This window comes from Ptiloglossa arizonensis, chromosome 2, assembly GCF_051014685.1.
Source record: "Ptiloglossa arizonensis isolate GNS036 chromosome 2, iyPtiAriz1_principal, whole genome shotgun sequence".
Taxonomy (NCBI): domain Eukaryota; kingdom Metazoa; phylum Arthropoda; class Insecta; order Hymenoptera; family Colletidae; genus Ptiloglossa; species Ptiloglossa arizonensis.
Genome location: NC_135049.1, coordinates 33,037,008 through 33,054,542, shown reverse-complemented (window position 1 = coordinate 33,054,542; position 17,535 = coordinate 33,037,008). Strand labels below are relative to the sequence as shown.

At 57.4% G+C, this 17,535-nt stretch overlaps 1 protein-coding gene across 1 annotated transcript in view; it reads right to left on the bottom strand.

Annotated features, from left to right (window-relative positions):
• Positions 1–2,728: 2,728 nt before the first annotated feature.
• Positions 2,729–17,535, bottom strand: part of Tyn (trynity) — a 93,721-nt gene continuing 78,914 nt past the window's right edge. Inside the window, exons 2-12 of the mRNA XM_076305132.1 lie at positions 8,082–8,169; positions 7,702–7,971; positions 5,041–5,307; positions 4,627–4,965; positions 4,428–4,547; positions 4,176–4,351; positions 3,779–4,052; positions 3,616–3,697; positions 3,399–3,543; positions 3,119–3,308; positions 2,729–3,007 (exon numbers count right to left, since the gene is read on the bottom strand). Coding sequence (XP_076161247.1) covers positions 2,856–3,007; positions 3,119–3,308; positions 3,399–3,543; positions 3,616–3,697; positions 3,779–4,052; positions 4,176–4,351; positions 4,428–4,547; positions 4,627–4,965; positions 5,041–5,307; positions 7,702–7,971; positions 8,082–8,169 — 2,103 coding nt within the window. The 3' untranslated portion in view covers positions 2,729–2,855. The remainder of the gene's footprint in view (positions 3,008–3,118; positions 3,309–3,398; positions 3,544–3,615; positions 3,698–3,778; positions 4,053–4,175; positions 4,352–4,427; positions 4,548–4,626; positions 4,966–5,040; positions 5,308–7,701; positions 7,972–8,081; positions 8,170–17,535) is intronic.

Here is a 17,535-nt window from a genome sequence, read left to right as displayed (position 1 = left end):
AAACCTCTTTTGACGAGCGGTTGAAAATATTTATATCGTCTAGATAACCGCTGTCTTCGAGGGTCGAGAGAAGTTAAGCTCGTTAAGTTTCTTATCGATTAATGCTAGCCTTTGAAACCTCGTTAAAGCGTGATGACTCGTCGTTGATACACGGTTCCGCCGAAGTCTAGAATGCATCGCGTCGAGTCACTCTTGGATCGCAACTCGCTTTAAAACATTTATCGCTGACTGGTATTTCGCGTAAATATATTTTTTTTCCTTATCGATCCGATCGATGTTTGCCACGAGGTTGATCGGAACGAACTCGAAGATATATTTTCGGACGTCGGATGCAACAGTCGGCTATTTTTGAAACCAAGTTGCCGCAATTATTTTTATCTAGAGTCAACTGACTATTCTCCCGACTAAGTAAGCGCATCAAGTGATTCATATTAATACTTGGCGCAATAATAAACGCACGCACACGTGCATCGTTGACACGCGTTCGCTCGCGCACGCGGACCGATTAATCACGAGCTCGCGACGTCTGCTCGCCGCCGACCAGTTGTTACTCGCTCGTCCGTCCGTCCGTCTATCGAGGAATAATAAAAGGTAGAAAAGTAATTTCGAAATTGTTCTTCGTTTAATTATTCAAACATTCGCGTACTTAAATAGAGTACAAATACATGTGATATTATTGATGCGTGTATGCGTGTCTCCGTTTCAATAACTACAACGATCCAATAATATTGTATATATACACTTGGTTTGTTCGTTTCTACCCGAAATCGGGTGGCCCTTTCCGAAATGGAATTTTTGATCGTCGCATCGAGGAATGCAGTCAGGAACGATCGATGAATAAAAAGGAATGGAAAAAAGAAAAGAATGCGAATCAATTTGAACGGCGGTGCCTTTTTCCAGCCGCTCGAGTGCACGAAAGTGACCAACGATGTTTTACGCGATCGTTGATCGTGTTCCTCGCAGCTGTTTCTTTATCGTACTCGGATTCGAGACCTTCGAACGCGAAGTACTCGTAGATCGAAAGAATTGGCGAAGGGACGGATTTTCTACGAGCTCGCGTTGAACGACCGGCACTTTCACCGATTCTAATTTCGCGGTCGATCGGTGGTAGAGTTTGCGCGTGAACCTTCGAGTTGTTTCGGTGGTATGCACCGGCTGGATCGCGATCCATCGAAATAATCGGATCGTTCTCGTTGAAACGGGTCGATAAAAGCACCGGTTGCCTCGAGATCGAGACTGCTCGTCGCGATCGAGAAACGATCTCTCCCTCTTTCGCTCGTTCTCTCGCTCTCGTTTTATCTATGCTTACATGCTCCGCTTATTTCCTACCTTAAACGCTAGGTTGTATCGTTAGAGACGTTAGTGAAGCGTGAACCTTTAAATATCGCTAGTCTTGATACGGGTTACAAGTCGATTTCCGTGGAACGCAAAAGTGTTCAGGGCCGTAGCCGAACGATCGCCGCTCGAGGGGCGGCGGCTCGATTTCGATCACCGAAACGACGTTGGGTCTCGTTCTCCTTGCAACCCGATCAGAAGTAGCCCTCGAGGGATAAGACGGTTAGCTGTGTCTAAGATGACCTTAAATAAAGTGTACTTATTACAACGTTTCGTCGTCAGGGTGTCCCTGGTCGCCTTGTAGAGAGAAGAAGTTAACGATCCGCGGATCGAGGAACAATTTTCGTCCGGTCAACGACGATCGATTCTATCGTTCTCGATGCAAACTAGCGCGACGAGGCGCGCGACCGACCCACCGACCCACCGTTCCCATCGCTTTCGATCCTTCGATCGTCTTTCGTCCATCGAAGACCGATATGTTCCGCGATTCGCCCACGAAATATTGCACGCAAGATCCCTGCGATCTTCGTCCCATTATGCGATCTATAAGATCCGATATGCGCGATAAATATTATGTATAAAGGAATGGAATGAATCGGACGTAAAATGCATAAATTGTGTAGAGCTCCGTCCTGTTAAGATAATCCGAAACCGGCGTGTATTAACCGTATCTATCACCGTCTATGAAGTCGATCCTCGGCTGTACGCGTTTAAACTATTACCCCCGTCGCGAGGCGTTGCACAAGCGGCAAAGCCTCGTGATCCTCGTCACCCGCGATCAGTAATGTCGCGTGTCCGTGTGAAATTATATTTAAAGTGTTCTATAATGAGTGCGGTCTTAATATCATCGATGAAAACGTCTCTTCGAGAGCGTTGCACAAGCGACTTGTGACTTTCGCCACGTACGATCCTCCGATTTCTTCGACGTACGCCCTCTTTTCGCGCAGTTTTTCTACCCGTTCTTTTTACTTTTTTCTTTTCTCTTTCAAAGATGCCCTTTGTCGTTCGCATACAATTTCGCTTTGTTTCTTAGTCTTTCGCGCGACGAATGGTAGTTTTCAAGTACGAGGCTGCACGCACCGAAAGGGCATCCGCAACGGTGCGATCCACGAATATACGAATTGATTGTTCGCAGCGTTAGACGCCCAATTACGAGCAACGAATCGTCGATATTCGCAGGGCGTCGCGACAAACCCGAAATCGTTTCGCTGGAAAGGCGAACGCGTACGCGTACGCGATGGTTCGCGCGAAAGAATCGACGTCCCCGGTTTCTCGGAAGCGGATTCGACGCGTAACGCGATTACAGCCGCGAGAGGCGAAAGGCGAGCGCGTAAGCCGCGGATTTTTCCACGCGAACACGTGTCTCTCGGGTTCGTCGGGCGCGCGAGTGATCTCGTAACGCGTAAACGACACGTCACGCGATCCGACGAATTTGCACTTTATACGGATTTCTTTTCCATCGCGCGTCTCCTCCCCTCGCCGTCTCGGCTCCTCCCCGCCGCGGATTACGAGACGAGACTTCAGGGCATCATTTTGCGGGGCGACAGCCACTTTTTCATGTAGTAACAGAAGATCGTGGAGATGTAGATCAGAACCAGGAGAGCGCACGTCACTCCCAGTACCAGCACGGAAGTCTTGGTCGGACAGGGCTCCACGATGGTCACCGTTTTGTCTGAAACAGATTTCGTACGCGGTGTCGTTTCAATCGCGTATTCGTCGTAAATTTATTTCGTTTTCTACGCGTCGAAGAAGAGACCCGCTGGTGAACAGTATCCGAAATTACCGGCTTCGTTGAAGTCTATGCTGGCGTCGCTCTTCAAGAAGTCGGACTGCTTCTCGTCGCCGAAATCGAGGACCAGGATCTCCTGCGACAAGGTCATGTCCTCGGCTTTCTCCTCGGTGGCGTTCGCGAGACTCCTTCGACGTCTCTTGCCCCAGGATTCAACCGATTCGCGTCCCCACTCGCAGACAGCCTGGAAGAAACGTATTCGGTCGTCGAGATCGTTTCGTGGTCGAAAAGTACGCGCCGGGCGACTCTATCGGTATCGAGTTGGTTCGGTTACCGGTTCGCAAGGTCCCAGACAGTATTTAACGTTGCACTGGAAGATCACGCCGTAGGACTCGGTGAATCTGAACGCCTCGTAGACAGATTGCAGAGCGTTTCCGTCCGGCGTGAAACTCGGGAAGATGGACGGATCGACCGGGCATCTGAGGATTCAACGATCGTCGTTTTAAAGTGAAAGCTTAGATCGATAATGGGTTTACGCGGGAATCACTGACCCTTCGTCGTCGATGATCTGGAAGGTGCTCTTCGAGTCCTTTGCCATGGCCACGCAGCTGCGAGCGAAGATGCCATAGGGAGCTACGGGATAAAGAAGATAATTACCTATGAACTCGGTCCACAGATCGAGGAGTTTCCGCGGCGACGAGAACGTATACTCACTGTCTTCCGGGATTTCGATTCTGAAGGTGAGCTTGTCTCCGATTCGCACAGTCTCGACTTCCCTGGACCTGCTGTCGAGGATACGAATCCTCGGAGGGGGGGCTTCCGGAGCGCTGGTGATGCTGATCATTTCCGGGTCCCTGATGGGCATCATCCCAAAAGTGATGTTCTTGGAGGACATGTCGTAGGTGCACTTTACTTTGTATATCTTATCGGCCTTGGTCATCACCACGGAATGATGCTGAAGGACGACCGTGTTCGAGTAGATGCCAGTCTGAAAACCGTCACGCTGCTATGGTGAACGGAGAGCTTTTCGCGCAAGGTTCGAGGAGTCGAGGCGGGCCGGGACAACGGATTCGGATCGAAGATCGAACGAACCGAGTATCGTCGTACTCACCACGCTCTGAGTGTTGCAGTCTTGACCGCTCATGGTCAGATCGAGTCGGAAGAGATCGCTGTTGATGACGTCGATGTTGCAGGTCTCCGATCGTCCGAGAGCGTAGATGCGACCGTTGAAGGGTTTGTTGGTGCGTACCTGTACGGCGATTCGCGTGTCCTTGCAGTCGACCGACACTGTAACGAAAGGTTTCACGGTCGAGATCGTCGTCGGGAGGTTGTCCGTCCACGGATCGGGCGCGCGTCTACCTACCGTCGTAGCAGGTGCCGGTTTTGTCGCAATTTATGTCGTTTCTCGTGAGATTGTTTATCGTGGGATCCTCCGTGGTCTCGAAGACGACCGGAAGCGGATCCGCGACCGGACCCGAGCCTTCTGAAAGGGAATATCGGAAAGATTACCAAACCCAACGAAGAGGGGAGAGAACTTTCGAGAGAGTCGGGGAGCGTCTCACTTTCGCAGTAGTTCTCGAAATACGTTCCAACCCTTTCCCCGTTATCGATCAGCGGTCGTTCCGCGTTCAGATACGTCGAGGGTCCGTCGGGAAGAGTCCAGTGATCCAAATGGAACAGCTGGCAGTTGTAAGCGGATCCCTGAGGGGCTCCGCGATAGAGGAACGATCTACAAAGGAACTCGTTCTCGATCTCGCAGGCCAATCTGCACGCGGACTCGCTTTGAACCTGGAGCTCTTTGTCGGTGTAATAGTGCAGACCCGCGTACTGCGCGACCTTGTCGTCGGCCACCCCGATTCTTGGCATCTGGAAGATTCGCTGCGACTTGCAGGCCTCTTTCCCTGAAAATCGTACTCTTAATCGCGATTTTCGATTTTCGACGATCGCGGTTCTCGATCGCGAAACTCGATCGTTACCTTTCAGGCAGAGATTCTCGAAGTAATCGACTCCCTGGGCGTCCACGAATTGCACGTACTGTCCGGTGGTTCTTCGATCGGAGTCGCTCAGGTGACACTGCAGAGTGACGTAATTGTATTCGACGGAACGGCAGGTGAAACGGTGCTCGTTCAGACAAGCCGCGAGACAAGCCTCCTTCGTCGAGGTGTATATCAACGCGTTGTCCAGGCCGCGGATCATCTTGTTCGGGACTCGCTCGAACGACCACGGACGCAGACACACGTTCTCTGGAAAAAAAGACGAGACGATCTTCGATCCGGAGCGATCGCTCGTTCGCTAGAACGAACTCGGTGGACGATTTCGCGAGGCGCGAGGGATATTTTTTCCTTTACCGAGAGACACGCGGACACGCGGACACGCCTGACCGCAGACGCGACGATTGCACACCCGACGAGGCGTGCACAGGCTGCAGGGAGTGCTTCGCGTTGCGCAATGCTTATTCGCGGGATATGAATTTCAGACGGCAACGCTCGTGCCAACGCGATCAAGTGGTTGGATACAAAGTCTGTGCAGTTGTCGCGTAATTTGGCAATTGGACGACAAACGTTTTCCGTTGTTTTTTCTTTCGTCGACGTTCCGGAAGGTGCACGAATCCGACTCGATCCCATCGAGGATTCGCGGTGCGCGGTCGATCGCGTTCACCGGCTCTCCGAATAACTGGAAGAGGCGGGTAGCCACGAAAAAAGAAGGTCGGCGTTCGCGATACGGCCGAGAAACAGTTATATATCCGGCAGATATCCGAGGAAGTGTGGCGAATTCCTCGGTCGGTCGGTCACGCGAACGCGAACGCGAAAGGCGAATGCGAGCGTTCGCGTTCGCGTTCGCGCTCGCGCGTTTCGCGGCGATGCCGAAATCACGAGCGGGACGCAACATGTGACTTGGCACCCCTCGACATCGCGCGGTACCGACCGATCCGGTCTCTGACGCACGACCGAGCACCGGGTTTTGGCAGGGAAACGGGAATATATATTTCGGGGATGGGGCGGGGGAGAGGGACCCCGTCGCTCCGATTTCTTTTGTTCCGCCCTCGAAACCGGCGCTAATGTCGACGAGGAGGAGGACGACGACGGCGAACGGGACGGTGCCAACGAACCGACGCGTGACTCCGACACGGATGATTCACCGGGACCGTGCAAATTCCCGATCGACGACCACCGAAATACCCGCCGATACAATGCCACCCAGGATTCGCTCTCGGATCGAGAGCTCGGTTGCCGATTTTACGAGCGGGCGAGCCGCGGTGTCGAAATAATTTAACGAAACGTTCGCTCGAAATTCCAGAAGCGTACCGCGGCTCGAAACTCTTTGAAAATAAACCGGCAAGTTCTCCGTACGGTGAGTATTTTTAGACGTCCTGGAGCGGACGGCTACGACGACGATCCTGAAGGCGACGAGGGAGCGACGCGTTCGTGATTTCTGTTCGCTGGAAATGTTTTAGTTGGCGGGTGAAACGGCGTCGAACCCCTGTCATCTCTGAGTCACGGAACGGGCTAAAATTAATCATCGTCGCGGGGCCGTTTTATTTCTCGAATTAAATCGACGGGGGCGCGGGAGGGCCGCCGCGTTACGTAAATTTCGCGGCGAGCCAACTTTTAAACGTTACAGGCTGCTCGCTGCCCGTGCGAATTCTCGACGAGTCGGGACCCCGACCACGGGGACTCGTCGCTACCGTTCCGACCGGTTATTTTTAGAAAAGAAGGATTTCGAGCGGAAGTTGGCGTCGAAGAAACGCGGCGACGGGCCGCGGTGGCTCTCCGGTCCTTTGAAAATTACGATTATCGACGGTCGATCGGGGGGGATCGTACGAGGGGGCGCCCGGCCGACCGAGAGAGCCAATCGGCCCTTTCGAGGAAACGAGGACCTTCCTCGAAGTCCCCGGAGGTGTCGGTGAGTTTTACGACCGATCCCCGGGATACTTCCGAGGGTCGAAGGTACCAGCAGCCTCGTTAAACCAATATTAGGGATTTCTTAGACCCCCTTGGGATCTTTTCGACACCTCGGACGCGCTTGCAGGTACCTGTTTACCACCCGTAAGCACGGTCACCGTGCTTAACCATCCTTCGCGCCTTTCGAAAGGTACCAGCAGATCTCTCGTTGTTTGCCGCCAACCGGTGGGCTCCCGTCGCTCCTTGGCAAATTTGTAGACTTTCTCGTTACGGTGAAAATCTGGCCGTTCGCGCTCCGAACGGAGAGCCCTCTTTGTGCTCGGCGGCCCGATCTCCTCCCTACCGTGAAACTCGTCGCGGACAAAAGGAGGCCGAAATCGGTAAACTTGGACATTCGGAGGAATTCGAACGAGGGATCGCTCTATCTCGAAGGTCGCGTTGGAAACTCCAACGAAAACTCCGAGGGGAGGGGGATCGTTCGATCGATCGAACGTCCCTCCTTTCGAGCCGAAGCTACTCCGTCGCCGGCGTCCGAACCCGGATTATCGCACCTTTCGTTTCGTCGCGGGAATTTTCCTTCAGCCGTGTCGCGTCCCGTCGCCGTCCATTGTTCCGAGCGGGCTCGAAAGGGTTCGTTCCATCGCGCGAGGGTATCGAGGTTCGTGGGAAACGAGCCGCTTCGATAACGTTAACGAAATCGTCCGCGAACGCGTCGCTTTTGGTCGTTCGGCTCACCCGATCGGATCTGAAGCTTCGTCATGTAGTACATGTTCGCGGCCCTCTGGGGTTGCGCGGCTGGATTGGTCGCCGCCGTTTCGTTCTGCAGCTGACAGAGGGTGTCCTGCATCGGTGCCAAAGGATTCACGACGAAGGAGAAGGCCGCCGCCTGGCACTCGACCTCCTCTCGGCACCATCCCTGGCACTCGTACAACGAGAGATTCCTCACGCTGTAATAAGTGGTCCCGCGGTAATCGTAGTCGGTGAGTTTTTCGAAAGCTGTCCTGGCTGAAACGCGAAGACGATCGTTTTTAGAGGTAGGAAACTAGTTTCGCGAGCTCCCGGCGATCGGTGGATCGGTGTTCCTCCAGCGCGCGTCGCAGGGAGGTTGCACTCACCCAGAGCGGCTCGAGAGACGGTGACCAAGGTCAGGAGCGTCACGCTCGCGGCCAAAGTGGCCATCGTGCCGATCGCGGACGAGCCCATCTGCAACAGAAGCGAAGGATATCGATTAGAGTCCGTCTGAGTCGCGACGCGTCGCGTTGCGTTTACGAAGTCAGGGTTTCCGCAACGAAAGGGAAGGAAGCGCGCAATCTTTCGTCGCGTTGGGAAGACCGGGATACGGACAACTCGTTACCGAGCGGAGGTGTCCGCGAATCGATTCCCCGGGGTATAAATCGTTGGTTGGCTCGCTGAAAGAGCATCTCGAGTCGAGGAAGTCGCTCGAGATTGCCGAGCTCGCGTCGCTCCGAGTAATTCGCTCGCGCAAGATGGAAGCGCGCAAGTCACCGGCTTCCCGTGAGCCTTTTGCTCGCGTTACACCGACCGATGCTCGACGCGATCGACCGTCCGACCGACCGGCCGACCGGCCGACCGACCGCTTCCTGGATCGGTTCTTTTCCTCGGTTTTTGCACCGTTTCCACAGCTGCCACCTCGAGATTTCTTCTTCCCCGGCATTCTCCGGTGGTTCTTCGGCCGTCTCTCTTCCCGACGAAACGTATTTACGATCGATCGCTTCCTCCTTCTGCCTCGTCCGCGTTTTTCCCCGCGGTCGATCGAGCGATTCAGCGCTGCCCAGCTCGGTGGATCATGGCCACGCTCGCCCATCGGAATCTCGTTCGATTTCCGTTTTCCGTGCCCCGAAACTTTTCTCCGGTTTTTTCTTTTCGGTTCGTTCGGCACCGTGTTCTCGCGAGATCGCCTCGGTGAAACGAACGCAACGCGGTAACGACGCGGTGCGGCGCGGCGCGGTGTTTCGTAGCCTCGGTTCGAGGTCATCGAGCCTGGAATAACCGTGGACCGTGTAACGGAGGAAGAGAGCTTTGTCGTGGCTCGTAGCGGGGTCGAAGGTTCGGTCCGTGGCCCCGACCCCTCTCCTCGTATGGTCGTCGGCGCGGCTCTCCTCGACGAGCTTCGAATCGCTCCGCGCGTACGACGAGATCCTCCGCGAGTTTCGAATCGATCGGCCCCGCGATCTACCCGACGGGGGACTGCTCTCTTGTAGGAGCGAGCGGGATTCGCGAGTCGGTTACCCGCGGACAGAAGCGAACGCGGCTCGTCGCCGCCCTCGTCGTCCTCGAGCAACCGTGGCAAACCCGCTAACAACCTGGAATTCGCTTTGGTTCGCTCGACGGACGGGTTGATGCACTGCTACGAAGATTAATGCTCTCGCCGCGGTCGGAGGGACAAGAAACCGGGAGAAGAACCGCGGAGTTCTTCCGGCGCGGCGCGAGGCGGTGCGAGGCGGTGCGAGGCGGTGCGAGGAGGCGCAAGGCGGCCGGCTCGAGACTCGGAGAGCCTTACCCGAGGAAACGCTCGATCGCGGCGTCGATCGTTCGGGACGCCCCCGCGACGCGTACGCGTAATTTCCACGGGCCGCGGAAAAATTTACGCGCGGAAGAAAGTCGAGGTTCTCGTCGAAAAATCCCCGATCGGCGAGCGCACGAGCACTCGAGAGGATGGGACGGTACCGCGCGTGCGAATTTCTCGCGCGGCATTGTCCGCGTCTCGTTACGCGGTGGCAGGAAACGTCGTTTCGAGCGCGCGCACGGATCCCTGACCTTTGCGTCGCAACCGGTCCCTCGCGCGCGATACGAGCGGAGGAACCGGGCCGACGAGTTCTCGCGAGACGTTCCACGGGTTTTCAAGGCTCTGCCAGCGGGTATCGAGAGCTTCCGGTACTCGGTTCCGCGAACCGTTCCGCTTCCGGAGGCCCGTTTTCGCGGTCTCCTTTTCCCTCGAGCGGGAGCCCGGTTACGCGGGCGATCGTCTTCGAATTTTACGCGCGCCGCGAATCGGCGCCCGATCGGGAACGATGTCGTTCCTCCGTTCGAAGAGGAATCGCAAAGCTCTTATTGTTATTCGGCGCGGCCCATTTCGCGAAAATCGGCTCGAAGCGGTGCCAACGCGGACGAGGACGCATCGAGGTTTCGAGGAATCCGCAGCCCCGACGGGAGAGAGTCGCGTCCACGGGGCCCGAGGCGTTCAATTACCCGGTTCGGGAGAGCTCCAGGGCCCCCGTCGGCGGTTCGGTCCTCCTCCGCGCGGATTTCCATTGGTCCCGCGGACTCGTGACCGGCCGCGAGGATCTCCCTCGGATCGCGGTCCGGTCGAGCGGAGGCGTTCGTCCCGCGTCCTCGGGACTCCTCGAGGAGAGATCGCCACGGGCGAATCCGATCCCGCTTATTGACTCGTCGGACGGTAACGAACCGGTTTCGAAGATTCTCGGCCGCGGCGGGGCCGGAAACCGATCGAATCCTCGACGTCGAACGGGAGCGACTCGCGGCGCGAGGATCTTTCGAAAAATCGCGACGGGTTTTTCGTTCGAGGAACCTCGATAAACGGCAACCTCGTCGATCGCGGCGAGAACCTGTTCTCATCGCGCCCCGTCGACGAGCCGAGGAGACGCTCGCACGGCAACCGGCGAACTCGAACCTGGAAGGAGGCGGTTGTAACCGTAGACACCGGAGATATTACCGCCTCGCCGAGTCGCCTCGATAATTTTCAACGTCCTTTTCCCCGGCGTCTTCCACCTTCCGCTCCGCGCACCGTTTTCCACGAACGCGCCTCGATCCTCCGCCCGAACCGCGACGAGGACGAGGTTTTTTCTCGGGCTCGCGAGGGAAGAGCGGGGAACCCGAAAGGCGCGGGTAACTCCGTTTTGCGCGGGGACTCCGATTGAAAGTTAATCGTCTCGCTGCGGGTAATAAGGGCTCTCCGAACGGCACCGCGTCGATTCGAGGGACGCGGCGATCGTCGCGCGGGGAAACGAGGAATCCGGCTGGAGTCTCGTTTTAATTAAATCGAGCGATCCCGGTAAATTGTTAATCATTGGGCGAGATAAACGCGGATCACCCGGTACTCGTTAGAATCGAGGATTTCTCGGCGGCGGTTAATTACAGAGCGACGGGAGGCTCGCACGGACCGCGGCGTGGACCAGCGGCGATATCCGTCCGCGCAATTACGCGATGGGATCCGCGCGCGCGTCCCGCGAAGAATCAATTACCCGCTCGGCGTCCCTCCGAAATGGACGCTCGCGAGAATCGTTCGCGGTCGTGACTCGAATACGCTCGCGCGCGAAACATCGACGATGCTACGAGCCGGGGGAAAGAAGATTCGAGGCGGTCGAGGATCGCCGATCGCCGATCGCGATTAAGAAATCGTTCGTTCCCGTTATCGGCTCGCGATGAATATTTCCAAAGAGCGACATCCGCGTCTCGAACGCTAACCGGTCGCTTGTAAATTTCGCCCCGTTCCACTTCGATCGTCGCGCGGACGTATAAATTCCATCGCGAGGATCGTTCGTGGAATAAAATAGGCTCGGCGGGCCTCGCCGCGCGCGCGCGCGCGAGCGAGCGAGCGAGCATGATTGCCGGGGTCTCTGACTTCAAATTGATCCTAAGTGTTCCGTGCCCGTTCCTCGGCCGGTCTAATCGCCCGTACGAAAAGTGTGTCGATCGACGGTTATCCGCGACGACTATTACCGAGGAATTACGCGCCGGGGTAACGGTGCGCGCTCGAGGATCTCGCGCGCCCACGGCCCCCGATTTCGACCGTTTTCCATCGAACGAAAGCGTTCGTCCCGTATTACACGGTCGCGAATTCCTCGAGCGTAGGATCGCGATCGCGAACGTGGGGATTCACGTTCGTTGGAACGTCACCGTCCCGTGGATCGACGGTTCTTAGTTGTCAGCGGCGCGTCGTGCTCGTCGCTAACGAGTGCTTCGAGACGTCAGCTCCGGACCCTGGCCCCGATCGCCTCGCGTTTCGTTCGGCGTTGGTTCCGCTCCGAACGGAAGTCGCGCTCGAACGTCGCGAGGGCGCCCTCGGAGTTCAGGTAGGAGATATTTTTAGTCGGCGATCTCCGGCGCAGGGGTTAAAGACACCTCCGGCTGGGCAACCGCGAGCACCTAGCAAAGGAACCCGGGCACGAAGAGGCTCCCGCGCGATTGTTCGCGCTCGGGACGAGTGGGTGCTCGTAGCGTAGATAGGCGTTCGAGAGGAATCCAGGGGTCTCGGGCGTCTGGAAGATGCCGTGCCGGATTAAGCGGCGCGATAGTATCGCTTCCGTCGGCTAATTTCGCCCCACCTATTATTTCCGGCAGCGCGCGCGTTATTTGCATATTTTACCCGCGATCGATCCCGCGATAGGGACGCGTCCCGAACGCGAGAGGAGTTCTCGAGCCGACGCGACCGTAAAGATCGGTCCCGCGACGTACTCCCGAGCGTTTCCTTTGCGGAATAAGAGATTTCCCAGTGCCGCGTCGTCGATTTCCAGCCGCCTCGACCGACCGCGGAATCGCCCGGAATGCCGGCTTCGCCTTCCGTGAGAAAGCGCGGACGACTCGTCGAGATCTAGTTGCGTCGGCGCACCGTAAACGGACACCTAGGAACTAACGAACCCTTGGCCCAGCGGACGACGAACCGGTCCAATTTTTACCCCGTTCTTTTCCCGGATTCTACGCGAGTGGAAGGCGAACGCTCGCCGCGAACTTTCGACTCCTCGGACGAGCGACGAAGTCGTCCCCGGGTTTCCTCGGTAAACGAGTTCATCCCTCGACGGAGGGAGACCGTAGGGTCGCTCGACGCGGAACTCCTACGGCGGACACGGGTCGCCCGATAACGATCGACGCCCCGTAGGAACAAGGGCCACGCGGACCGATCTCGATAAATCTCCAAAGTAATTAGCGGCCGGCCGCAACCCGGTCCTCCTCCTCCTCGTGGTCGTCTCGAGCCCGCCGGCCGAGGGCAGAGCGGACCGACGAGGGAAGGAACGAGTCGAAGGACGAAACGAACGAAGGAAGAAATATGATTATACCTTCTTCTGGCGTGGCTACGGAGATGCATCGTGCAACGACCTCGTCTCGGGAGAGAAACCCTTCGGTTCCCTCGCGCTATCGTGCCGCGGGAATAATAATCTAGAAGGGCAACGTCGGCCGACCTCTCGGCCTCGATCCTCGTCTCGAAATTTACCCAAGATCCGTGGATCGGCTCCGCGCGGCGCACGATCGATCGGAACTCTCTCCCCTTTCCTCGGTTTCGCGTCGTTTGCATAGCCAATAGGCTCGAGATATCGCCGTGTACGATAAACGAGCTCCCCCCGATCGGTTAATTACGCTCTTAATCGATCGTGTTCCGCCCCGGGCGTAATTTTATTTGGATCGACGTTCGGTTCGATTTATTCGATCGTCCCGTCGAGACGCGCTCGAGCGCTCGACCGAGCGACCGAGCGACCGAGCGACCGCGCGCGGGATCATTAGCGAGAAAATACTTTAATTGGAAGCGACCAGGGGATCGGAGAGGGAGCCCTTCTCGACTCGACGGAAACGAAGATCGTCTTCGAAGGGTACGCCGCTCGACGCGCTAAAACCAGGGACGAGAACTCTATTCCGACCTGTCGGCTCCTCTTCGTGCGCGCCGTGCCGTCCACTCGTCCACTCGTCCACCCGTCCATCCGCTTCGCGTCTTCCTTTTTCGCTGCAAATTTAATCATCGCGGGCAACGCGCCTCGCCCGAGTACTTCGTGCCGGCTCGTCCTCGGACGCGTCGGACTTTTAGAGGGTCTCCTCTCCGACGATCGCTTTCCCATCGGTCTCGAAACGATTCGAGATCGAGCGGAATCCGGGAGAACGACGGTTACCGATGCCCGGGTATTTTCAGCGTCTCCGGATCGACGAGGCGGAAGGCACGCCGGCTCGAGTACTCGCGAGGAACTCTTGGTTGGACGTTCGCGAGGCTTCGTCCACCGGAACGAGCGAAATTCCAAAGAGCGAACCGACACCCGTGGAGTTTACGGTCGACGTGGACCGAGGAGCGAGAAATTACGCGGATGAAAATTCTCTCGGCCGGTAGCCCGTTCGCGGCGAGATCCCGGCCGAGCGAGTCGGAAGTCTCTCCTCGATGCCTCTCGAAACTTTACGCCTCGTTGCGCGCCCGGAACGACGGATCGAAAAAATCTTACCGAGCGATCGACCGAGACCGTTCGCTTCGAAAACCGCTCGGTGCTTTCCTTCGGCGAAAACGATTCGCGAAACTTGCGGCGAATTACCGGCGTTTCGAGGAGAGCGTTCCTCTTTCGAAGGAACTCGGAGCGGATCGACGACGAACGGAGGATCGGTTTCTTTCCCGGTGAATTACGGCGGTGACTCGCGCGCTGGAAAAGCAAAAGTGGCCCGAAACTCCTCGGTGCGGACGAATTTCCTTTCGTGGCAAATTCGTCGAAATGGACTCGAAAGACTCGATCGTCCCGAGAGCGACCTTGCCACGGCCGGATAGAACGAGCGAGACGGTAACGCGGGAGTTTGTCGAACGTTACCGTTCACTTTGCAACCATCCGGGAACACGAGGCTCCGTTACGCGAAGAATCGCGGAAGCTCTCAGTGGCGGACAATGGCGCGTTGTGTCTCCGAAGGAGAGCCAGGGCTGCCGGTTTGTACGCGCGGGTGGCCCGTTACGTCGACGATCCGACGCGAGGCTGCCGCGCGATTAAAGTTACGCGACACGGGGGTCGTCGCGGTGCCGATCGGAATTCGGGAGAGTTCGCGTCGCGTTGGAAAGTCGGCCGGTCGAAAGGAACCGGCTCGCGATGTTCCGCGAACGAGAACGAGAGAGCAGAGGAGCCGCGAACCGCGAACCGCGATCCGTGGAAAAAGTTAAACGACCGGGGGCCGTCCGCGGGGGATCGAGGCTTATCGGATGGTCGGGCAACGCGCAGAAAACCACCGGTTGCAAATTCAAGACACGAGTTCGGCCGCGAAACGATCGCCGACGCAGCGGCAGCATCCGGTCGTTGCTGCGCATCGCCCGGAGGAGATATTACGTAGCCACGGCCGTGTAAAACCTTCCCCCGCGACATTTTCTCTTCTTCCCCTCGATGCACGAGCGGCTCGCTTTCGTGTTTCGCGATTTTTCCGCCCGTCTAAGCGGATCTCTTCTCCTCCTTCTACTCCTCCTCCTTCTTCTTCTCCTTCTCCCGCCTTTGTCTTCTTCTTCTTCTCGTTGGTCCGATGCAAATGGAGTGGCCAGGAATAGGCGAGCTCGCGAGCGAGAACGAACCCGACCGGTCGACCGGCCGACCGGAGGAACGCAGACGAGGAGGGAAAAAGGACCCCGAGGAGGAGGTAGAAGAGAACCGGGAGATGTACCGCTCAAGGACACGATCTACCGCAACACCGAGCTTCGCGACAAGGATGCGCGGGCGACGGAGAACGAGGCGGGGGACCCGGAGGAAAGAAGACCGGACGCGGAGTCGAGAGCCGAGAGCCGAGAGCCGGAGGCGGGGGCGGGGGCGGAGGAGAACCGTCGGTGGATCTCGGTTACACGAAACCCGCTCGTCCGGGTGATTTCTTTCGAGGTTCGCAGTTCCAGCTTCTGCCACCGGCGGAGATTCGATCCCGCGAATCCTCCTCCGCGTTTTCCGAACGTCCGCGAACAAAGAGGAACGGTTCCTCGAGGACGGTAGCTCCCGTTCTTACGCGGAGGCGGCACTCGAATCGAATTCGCACCGAGGGCGGAATTCCCGCGATTCCCGAGGAGCCGAGAGACTCGTTCGCGCTCGAGAGACTTCCTCGTATCTACGGGTAGAACGTTTCCTCGTTGGAGTCGAGGTCCCGGGCGGACGGGGAACGCTGGAATCCCCGATTGTCCCGCAGAGGCGAGCCCGCGGCCGCTCGGTAGCCGACTCGCGCAATTACGGATTCACGGAAGGATAACGACCATCGGGACGATACCCGAGCGAGTCAACGTTGCATTCCGACGCGCCTTTTACCCACCCTCCGTTCGATCCGCGATCGATGAAATTTATTTCGCGCCGAGCGCACCGCCGCGGGTTATCGTGGATCGACCGAACGAGCCTCCTCGCGATCGACGGAGCGTTCGAGTACCCTTTTACGGCGCTCGTCGGGAAACCCATCGAGGAAGAACTCGAGGAACATCGGCAGCGCGCGGGAACGAGCCGAGCGACCGATCGTCGCTGCTCCGAGAGGCGTCGCGCCGCTTTCAGGATCGTCCCGCAAAACCGCGTACGTTCGCGAACGAAAGAAAGTTCTCGGGGTCCGTTTCACGGTCGCTGAAAAAGCGGGTCAGTGTCGGGTTGGAAGGCAGACGAAGATGCACTTTCACCGCGCTTGCGAGAGTTCGAGGTAATCGCGATCGCGTTTACGTAACGCGAAAGCCGCAGAAACGCCACGCGATCTCTCCACCCGGTATCGTTCTCGGGCTTGCGAAACCGTGAACGCGACACGACCCTACGCGTTCGCGCCTCAAGGACGTCGACGACGATATTATTCCTCGACGATTACGAAACCGTGACGAACTTGGCCCTCCGATCTTTTTCGCTTCTCTCTCCCTTCCGGGATACCGTTTATCGAGAGGCGTAACTTCGCGGGCGTACCTCGATCGACTCCGGACGAGAAGAAACGACCGGTCCGAAGGGAACGGCGAACACGCAACTTTACGAAGGCGTGCGTGCCGCACGAACCTCGGATGCCCGTGCGCGATCGGTGCGTTCGAGTTTCGCCGAAACGAGAACCAGTTCGATTTCACGGTTCGTTCGCGCAACGACGTTCAAAGTTCCCATCGAACGCAGCTAATGGCTGCTCCGCGAGCGCAATCGGTGGAAATTCGTCGTCGTAATTCGCAAAGTCCCCCAGAAGCGTAATCTTTCGGCGAGGCAGCGGTAAATCGCGGTCGACGTCGGTGCGTCGCTCCCTATCGCGGTCCGTCCTTGCCGCGGCAGATGCAGCCGCGGTCCGCTACCGGCACGGCCGCGTACCTTGTAATCAATCCGCAGGCGCGCTCCGTGGCTCCACCGGCCGCAAATAACCGCGCGAGGTACTCTCTCCGTACCTCGACGAGCCTCTCCGCGTTCGCGTACCCGTGGAATACCAAATTAGAAGCCGCGATCCTCCTTCCGCGAAATTGCACGGCGCCCGCCGCGATCGAACATCTCGCCCCGTTCGATACCGGCAACGAGGAATCTTCGCGCCCGCGAGACAAAGGAATCGGAAAACCGAGAGCCGAGCTCGCGAATTCCATCGCGGGAGGAAGAATCGGGCTGCACGGTTCGCTGGACCGAGACCCTCGAACCGCGAAACTTCCGTCTCCTCTGGACGAAACCCGGTCTCCTCGGGTGGACTCGGCTGGCCAGATTCCTCGAGCCGAGGAAATAACGAATTTCCAGAGACTTTCTCCTTTCCGGTGGCGACGGTATCCCGATGATCCCTTCGCCTCGTTCTCGGAAGGTCTCTCCGTTTCGGAGCGTCTCGCGATACAGCGAGGACGGTTCGAGGTAGCTCGTTCGGCTCGGTTCGGCGAGGTTCGTGGCGCCATCTCGCGTGGCTGGGATTCGACGC